The following is a 9,092-nucleotide window of genomic DNA, read 5'->3' as shown; positions in this document are numbered from 1 at the left end:
CGGGTGCGTGCTGGGCTTCTTTTTAGTGTCTGAAGAGGATCTGGACGTCGAGTAGTCCTTCTTCCTTGAGTAGTCTTTCTTCCGCTTCGGGTCAGAGGAAGACGACCTGTCTTGACTGTAGAGTTCGATGGGATGATCGAAACTGTTAGTGATATTGTGTTTTTAAGGGCGTTTTAGAACCTAGGTTAGGGTGCCCCTTATTGTGGTACCCGACAGTAGTCCCTGAGCCTTTGTAGGAATGAGAAACAGCCCTGCAGAGGCTTGATCCTTCGAAGCAATATCTCGGGTGCTAGCTGTGGGATTTGGTTCCTCGAATGTGTGAAGTATCCTCCATGGGGGCGCGTCAGCGCACCCGTGGGTGTAGCCCCCGAGGCCTTGGAGGAGTGAGAGTACGCGTCCAAGGGCTATGACTGTCGTGTTTGCGTGGTCAGTTGGGTAGCACGGTCACACAGCATTCGTTTTAGCCGGCCTCGGCGTTCCTTTCAGCCGGCATCGGCGTTCTCTGCTGGTAAGGCGGCTTTTGCCCTCTCGGACCAGCTGAAGTGGCTCGTCGGGCATGCAAAGTGGCCCGTTTGATAGGTTGGTCTTCACAATCAGGCGGCAGCCGATTTATTCGAGGATATGGCATTGGCCATGGTGTGCGAGAGGAGCCCCCAAGCCCTGGCCCATGTGAAGGCGATCAGGGAGAACCCTCAGCTTGTTTTTACGACCCTTGTTGCCCTTTCGCAGGGAGGATGGGTGAAGCGATCTATGCTACCCTCGTCCGCGCCGCGAGCCATAGATGCTTCGGTGAGCTGTTAGCGGGTGGTTCAAGTAGACGTCCGTGCCCCATTCAATAAGGGTCGGCTCGTGGTCCGGAGACACATCTCATAAAGCGCTCGCAAAAGTTCGCTAGGCAGGGCTCAGACCCGTTCGATAGGGTTCGAGGGCTCGATGCTCTCCCTCGGTGGGATCCCTCGTTCTAGCCGCCTTTGTCTGGCCTCGAACACAACATAGGACATCTCGAACTCCGCGTTCGAGGCTAGGCTTTGAATGACCATGTCCATGTTGTCCCTGACTCTGTTGATCTGGGGCGCTTGTCGAACCCTCGGTGGGCCAGGCTTCGAACTCCTGATCAGTAGGGCCTCGGAATAAAGTTCCTTCGTGGGTAAGGAACCCCTGGAGGGAATATTCCGCCACAGTCCACGCGCGGAGTGGAGTCGTGGGTCGTGTGCTTGGTCGTGGGCGACGTGGCCCTGCCCGAGCGGAGCGGGCGCGCCTTTTCAAGCGACAGTCCCGAGTAGCTGAAACGGCGTGGGCAGCGGCCAATCGATGGGATGGCGCTACAGTGCCTCCTCACCGCTTCGGTTATCGCATCGCAGTAATTATCGCGCACGCGCACAGGTTTTCTCGGTCGTGGGACATACCCGTAAGTGACTGTGAAATCTTCCGCATTTAATGCGGTTGATTCAGAGCAGCCGCGGAGAATCCGCTCGGTGCAACAGTTATAAAGATTGGCGTGGGAGGGCCCGTTTGGCTTACCTCGCCATTGCTTTCGCCTTCTCCTTCCTCGCCGCCATTCTGCACTAGAGTTTTAGCAAGAAGAAGAAAGAGAAGAAGCCGGCATACCTTTTCTTTGTTCGAGCCCATCCCCCATCCTTTCCTTTGTCGACACGTTGGCGAGATTAGTCGACCCCATGCCGTGGAGGAAGTCCACCATCGACCAGCAGTTCCTGGAGACGCTCGTCGCCGCCGGAGTCCTGCCGCCGAACACCGATTCGGCACGCCCGGTGTGGATTGCCCCGGCATCGACGGAGACGGAGCCAAAGCCCCCGAAGGGCTACATCGTCAGCCTGGCCCGACTGCATGAGCGGGGCTTCGGCTTTCCCGTCAAGCAGTTCATCCGCGTGCTCTGCCACCACTACGGGGTGGAGCTGCACAACTTCGCCCCCAACGCCATTTCGCAGGCGGCGGTCTTTGTCGCCGTCTACGAGGGCTACATGGGGGTGGAGGCGCATTGAGATTTGTGGAGGCACCTGTTCCGGGGCGAGCTCTACACCGAGTCTGTCACGACGGGGGTGTGGAGGCCCGTTCGCGCCAGTGGCCTCATGCTCCAAGTGCAGGAGAATAGGAAGGACCTGTACATCCCCAGCACGATGACGTCGAACAATCGTGACTGGGACATGGCGTGGTTCTACTTCCGCAATGACGGCGGGAGGCTTCCAGCGTACTCCGGCAAGGTCTTGTGGGAGAAACCGAAGCACTGGGGGTACGGGGTATCGCCCCCCGAGCGCCAGGCCAAGGTCGAGGTGTTCATCAAGGCGCTGCGTCGCCTGGCGGACAGGGGGCTGACCGCGGTCGCCGTCATCGCCAACTTCCATCGCCAGAGGGTGCTTCCCCTCGTGGAGAGGAGGCTCCCCATCTACCAGCTGACGCCCGAGGCTTCGTCCGAGGGCACACGGATGATGGTGGAGCTACTCTCTCCCGACATCGCCGCCCAGAGGGCGAAGCGCGCAGTGTCAGGGCTGCCGACTGACGCCGCAGACCTTTGGACGATCAAGATACGCCTCGAGGCGGGGTACATCCAGCTGGTAAAGATTGTCTCGATCACTGATGGTTTTCGAATTGTCTCTCCTTTCCTCTTAATTCTTGTCGCATTTGCAGGGATTGAGCTGCAACGGGTACGTCTCAGTCCCCCCACTCCACGAGGACCGCACCGCGAACCGCTTGCACGCGGAGGCGCAGAAGGCGAAGAAGGATGAGGAGAAGGAGGCCCGCGAGAGGAAGAGGAAGAGGAAGAGGAAGAGGAAGAGGAAGAGGAAGGAGGCGCACAAAAAGGAGAATAGGAGGTGGGAGAGGGAGGGCCTCTCGCCACTGTCTACTCCTGAGAGCACCCCGGAGCCGGACAGTGATTCCTCGCCCGGCGACAAGGATCTCGATGTGAGGGTGACCGTGAGCTCGCCGCCGGCCCAGTAGTGGGCCGGTGCCGAGGGTTGCCTCCGTCGAGGTCCCGTTCGAGGTCCCCCACGCCAGCGGGAGGGATGATGCCTGTGCCCGCAGCGGTGGAAGGCGTGGGGATGCTCGCAACGGTAGCGAGCACAGCGACCCTCGGACCGATGTCACCGCCGAGGGGGCGAGTTGGCTCGGGGACGTCGCTCACTGGGCGATCGGCGGACGCCAGTGGGACAACACGGGCCTGGGCCTCGCGGAGCGGCTCGAGGAAGCGCAAGCAGAGCATGATTTCGAGGTAATTGTCTCTCCATTCTTTATGTCTTATGGTTTGATTTCTTGACCCTTGTTGACCCCAATCCTTTCCTCGCTCGGTTCAGCCGAAGGACCGCCCCGGCCGCTCCTCAGCTGGCGCCAACCAAGACCCTCAAGTCAGGGGCTGGCGCCACGCCACATACGGTGGCACAGTTGAGCGCGGTCAACGTCGACCGGGGCAGCGCTACCGGGCGGCGATGGCCCGAGGGGCCGAGAGGGGCTGGGCGCAGGTGAGCGCGGTCAACGCCAGCCGGGGCAGCGCGGATGGCGCAGCTTGGCCGGGCGTCGAGGCAAAGGGCGGCCGGGGCAGCACGAATGATGTTGCCTAGGCGGCCGTCGGAGAGGGTGGGGGGACCGGTAGGGACGCACCGGAGTTCCCTGCTGGCGAGGTGGAAGAAGTTTCTGTCTCGGAGCCCGCGGGGGCTGGAGTTAAGGAGGTTGCAGCGGCGGCGATGGCACGCACGGCACCGGCGGCCGTGGCACCGGTGGTGGAGATTCCGGCGGAAGAGACGCTGGAAACGGGGGTGCCGGAGCGGTCTGAGGGCCTGGAACCAGTCGCCCTGGGCGCCGCACCCGACGCTGCCGGTGACGCCGTCACTTCTGAAGGCGGCCTCGGCAGCGTATCGTCCGGAGGGCCCCCTGTGGGGGCCAACTGGGCGATCGTCCAATCTGGGGTCCCCCCGAATTTCATGCGCCGCGTGCAGGAGGAGCAGGAGGGCTGGAAGGCGCAGTACGAGGTTGGCTCCCAGATTCAGGACGGCCTCGAACGCACCTTACAGCTCCACAGAACGACAAATTTCCGCATCAGCGGGGTAAGTGCCTCTTCTCGGGGAGTTGTTTGTTTCTGATCATGTTTATGTATTTTCCGCTCACACCCTTCCACTTGCAGCAGCTGAGGCAGATCGCACGCGACAGGATCGTCGAGCTGGGCTGGCTGTATGCCGAGGTGGACTGGCTCAAGCAGCACAAGGACAACCTGATCGCGCGACTGAACGAGGCCAACACCCTGGTGTCCGATCTGGGAGCGCAGGACTGCAAGCGGAAGGAGGAGTTGGCCCAAGTCGTCACCGAGCGCGATGCCCAGAGAGATGCAATAGAACAGAAGGACCAGGAGGTCGAGCTACAAGCCACTGCGCTGCAGGAGAAGGACCTGGCGCTCAAGGCGAAGGCGGCCGAGCTCCAGCAGAAGGAGGCGCCCATCGCGACGCTCGCCGAAGCCCTCGAAACGCAAAGGGTGGCCCTCCAGAACGCGGAGACCGCTCTCGAAGAGAAGGGGGCCGCTCTGTCCACGCTCTAGAAGGAGGCGGATGCTGCACGGGCACAACTGCAGGCAGAGAAAGAGCGTACCGAGGGTAAGTGTCGAAAGGCGTGATTCATTTTAAGTTATGTTCAGTTCGGCGGAACTTATCTTCGATCTCTTGTGCTCAGGGCTGCGGAAGGAGGTGGCGGACGAGACCGCGGCGAAGGAACCTCTCCAGGTTGCGTTCTCATCAGTGCAAGAGGACCATGAGACCCTGGAGAGAGCCGCCGTGGCGGTGTGCCAAGAGCTCGAGGGGGAGGGTGGCTCGTCTGGCAGCTCAGTGGCCAGTCGCCTGAGGTCCTTGAGCGGTCAGGTGACCAAGCATCTCAAGGGCGCCCTCCGCCTCAGCGTCCAGAAAGCCCTCGGCATGGTGTCGACACACTACCTCATCGACCTCGAGGCAGTGGCAACAGGCTACGTCGTTGCTGACGGTGCCGACGAGGACACCGCAGTTGCCGTCATCGAGCAGGCCGACTCCGCCGTCGAGGGTGACGCCACCACCTTGTCCGCGCTCTTCGAGGGTGACCTCCTTCCCGACGCTGATGAGAATGCAGATGACGCCACCGAGGGTCCGCGAGATGGGGGGGGGACCTGTGAAAGCTCAGGCCGTGGAGCCCAAGTAGACAGTCGAGATAGTTTAGATTTTTGTTCCAGTTATCCTTCTGTGTAAAGAAGTTTGGAAATGTTAATTCGACGGGGCAACCATTCGAGGCTTCATAAATTCACACCATTGTTTCATTTACTAAATTTTCGTGCTCTCATATGCAACTTCGATAAATTTCTGCGAGGAATTTCGCGTTCATAAGCGACTTAGGCGTAGGGAGGTGAGTGGGGATGCCATACCCCGGAGGCGTAGCCGGTCCCGCGGCTCGGCCGACCCCGTACCGTAGTTGCTTATGCCTCGCGTCCATTTTTCCAAGTGTAAGAGAAACTTAGATGCGAGATGGGTACGAAATTTTTTCGAAAAAACGATGGAATTTTGGGGACGTTTGGGGGGTTCCCCCCATTGTAGCCCCTGAGGGCAAAGCCAAGGCTCTCTCAGTGTCGTGCGAGCTTAAGTCTTCCAAAGTAAAGGAGAGTTGTAACTTAACTGGCCGTGTGGCGATCCTTCCTCATAATGGTTGACTGGAGTTAAAAAATTTGCTTCTGATTTTCCTCGTGCGAATGCGGAATCGGCTTGTCCCCGTTTGTCACCAGACTTCGTTGCGTGCCGCTGAATGTGGGGCCGCATGTGGGTCCCACACGACCCTTCAAAGGAGAAGCTGAAGAGGTGCGAGCGGGTCCCACCAGCGTTGTTATCAACTCGTCCTCTGCGACCCGAACCACAAAGCAGAGCTGAAGGGGCGCGAACCGGTCCCACCGGCTACTCAAAGAAGTTGAAGAGGCAAGCCGCCTCGAGAGTAGCGCGCGGGAGATGGAACGCCGCCGCCTCGGGGGAAGCGCGTAGAAGTCGGACTGTCGCGGGCCTCGCCTACAAATTCCCCACTCCTCCGGTGTTTTCTTCACTGCTTGAGCTGCCTCGCCAGTTTAGAGAGAGAGAAAATCTTCCTCCTCCCGTTCCTCATCGTCGCCGCTCACCATGGTCGGGAGCAAGCACGACGCTGATGAGGGGCCCGGCGAACCGTCCCGCCGCCCCGGCCCGTCCACGGTGCGGTGGATTGCGGGTCGGGGGCCCGCCCCGGGGTCCCCGCACTCCTCCTCCTCGTCTACGGACTCCGGCGAAGCTCGCCGGCAAGAGATCCGCAACCTCGTACGGGAGGGAAGGGAGGCGCGCGAGAGATACTCTGCGGCAACGCGGGAGATCGACCGCCTCCGTTCCCGCCTGAGGGAGACGGAGGCGGCCCTTGTCCGGTCCGAGGAGGAGACGGTCGTGGCGCACGGCAAAACGGACACCGCCCGCGCGTACGCCAAGGGTAAGTATTTCCATTCGTGACACTTTCTTCCCTCATGTTCGCGCGCACGCTTATTGATTCATTTCTTGATTGGGCAGACATGGAGGAGAAGCGCGACGCAGCGCGCCACGAGCTCAAGGAAGTCAGGGGCCGTTTCACCACCCTAGAGGCGCGCTACGACGCCCTGTATGGCGACGCGCTGCGTGTCGTCGTCCTGACGCGGATGCCAGGTGGTGCGGCCGTCGAAAGGCTGCGGAGCTTCCCAGCCCAGGTCCACCGGGCGGTCCGGTTTGGGATGCACCACGGCGCGGCCGTGGCACTTGTGGCGGCACAGCTCCAGTCCGGGCAGGATCTGCGCGAGGTGGCGCCCGGAATTCATGACGTACGACATTCCAGAGGAAGAGTGGGAGGAGCTCGCGCAGGAGTTCTATGTCACCGCCGAGCACGCCGCCGCCGTGACCGTGGTCGACGACGTGTTAAACCACGTGGCCCGGTCCTGCTGAAGCCCAGGCCGCTACCGCCTCCCTCGCGAGCTCTCCAAAGAGGTCGGATGGAACTACCACGACACCATCTGAGGGGGTCGGGTGGAACCACCACGACACCATCAGGGAGTGAGGAGGCAGTAGTGCTACTTAGGGCTTAGCTTTAGGAATGATATTAGTCATAAGTATGTAATCAGCAAGAATGTATCCCTCGCATGTGAGGAATCCATGTTATAATGAAGAAAATGCCTTTGAGTTCTGCTTTAATAAGCATTTGAGTTCCGACTCGGTAAAGCATGGTCTTTATTATTTCCAGAAACTAAGACGCAATACAAAGTATGTACACAGAACTTGGAGTTTCAAGGATAGAAGCGACGTAGCTGCTAGATGTTCCAAGCGTTGGTTAAGATTTCACCCTTCTCATTTGCTAGCTTGTATGTGCCAGGCTTGAGAACTTCCACAATGATGTACGGGCCTTCCCATGGCGGTGTAAGCTTGTGGCGTCCACGGCTGTCTTGTCGAAGCCTCAGCACCAGGTCTCCCTTGTTGAGGTCTCGGCGTCGAACCCTCTGTGCCTGATATCGTCGCAGAGTCTGTTGGTACCGTGCCGAGTGTAGGAGCGCCACGTCTCGAGCCTCGTCCACTTGATCCAGCGAGTCCTCGCGGACTTGCTGATTTTGCTGCTCTTGGTAAGCCTTGAGCCTCGGGGACCCATACTCCAAGTCAGTGGGGAGGACGGCCTTGGCGCAATAGATGAGGAAGAAAGGGGTGAAACCTATGGCTCTGCTCGGGGTCGTTCTTAGGCTCCAAATGACCGAGGGTAGCTCTGTGAGCCATCTCCAGCCAAATTTGTTCAGCCTGTTGAAGATTCTCGGCTTAAGGCCCTGTAGGATCATGCCATTGGCACGCTCCACTTGGCCGTTTGTTTGTGGGTGCGCCACAGCCGACCAGTCCACATCGATGTGGTAGTCATCGGAGAACTCCAAGAATTTCTTTCCTGTGAACTGGGTGCCATTGTCTGTAATGATTGAGTTCGGGACTCCGAACCGGTAGACTATGTCGGTGAAGAACAGCACAGCTTGCTCGGATTTGATTTTGCCGATCGGTCGAGCCTCGATCCATTTCGAAAACTTGTCAATTGCCACCAACAAGTGAGTGAAGCCCCCGGACGCTTTCTACAAAGGCCCGACGAGATCCAGTCCCCACATGGCAAAAGGTCATGTGATGGGGATAGTTTGCAGGGCATGAGCTGGGAGGTGTGTCTTGCGAGCGTAGTACTGGCACCCCTCGCAGGTCCGCACGACTTCGGTTGCATCGGCGACCGCTGTGGGCCAGTAAAAGCCTTGTTTAAACGCATTGCCCATGAGGGTGCGAGGCGCTGCGTGGTGTCCACAAACTTCGGCATGGATGTCTCGGACCAGTTCCCTACCCTCGGGGATGGGGATGCAGCATTGTAAAACACCCGAGGGACTGCGCTTGTACAGCTCCCTGTCGATCAAGACGAAAGACTTGGTCCGCCTGGCGATGCGCCACGCCTGAGCGTGATCCGAGGGTAGCTCCCCTCGGTTAATCCAATTAAGATATTGGTCACGCCAGTCCCTGGAAGGTGGGGCCTCGTCAATTTGCATGGCTTCCGCCTCGTCCACCGAGGAGATCTCGATCTCCATGTCCTCGGATTCCCCCGCCGAGGGGTCCTTAGCCGAGGGCTCGGCGGTTACAGCCCCCGAGGGTTCAGGGGTTGCACCGGTGGCTTCCGCAAGATTCTTGAAGTCGATAGAAGGCTTGGTGAGGTCGCGGGCAAAGATGTTCGGGGGGATGGTGGTCCGCCCCGACACGATCTTGGCTAGTTTGTCCGCTTCCTCGTTGTACTTGCGCGCGATGTGGTTGAGCTCGAGGCTGTCGAATTTGTCCTCGAGGCGACGCACTGCGTTGCAGTACGCCTCCATCTTTGCGTCGTGGCAGCTAGACTCCTTCATCACTTGATCGATGGCAAGTTGAGAGTCTCCCCGGACATCGAGGCGCTTGACGCCGAGTTCGATGGCGATGCGAAGGCCGCCGAGGAGGGCTTCGTATTCTGCCATGTTGTTGGACGCCTGGAAGTGCAGGCGCACTACGTAGTGCATGTACACTCCGAGGGGTGAGACGGAAAGGAGGCCTGTGCCTGCACTAGTCTTC

At 59.5% G+C, this 9,092-nt stretch overlaps 1 protein-coding gene across 1 annotated transcript; it reads right to left on the bottom strand.

Annotated features, from left to right (window-relative positions):
- Positions 1-8,134: 8,134 nt before the first annotated feature.
- Positions 8,135-8,863, bottom strand: LOC120677900. The gene has a single exon (XM_039959090.1). The coding sequence runs from the start codon at positions 8,861-8,863 to the stop codon at positions 8,135-8,137; it is 729 nt and encodes a 242-aa protein (XP_039815024.1).
- Positions 8,864-9,092: the final 229 nt, after the last annotated feature.

This window comes from Panicum virgatum, chromosome 6N (genome assembly GCF_016808335.1).
Source record: "Panicum virgatum strain AP13 chromosome 6N, P.virgatum_v5, whole genome shotgun sequence".
Taxonomy (NCBI): Eukaryota; Viridiplantae; Streptophyta; class Magnoliopsida; order Poales; family Poaceae; genus Panicum; species Panicum virgatum.
The sequence above is the reverse complement of the archived record's forward strand: the minus strand, read 5'-3'. Positions and strand labels throughout refer to the sequence as shown.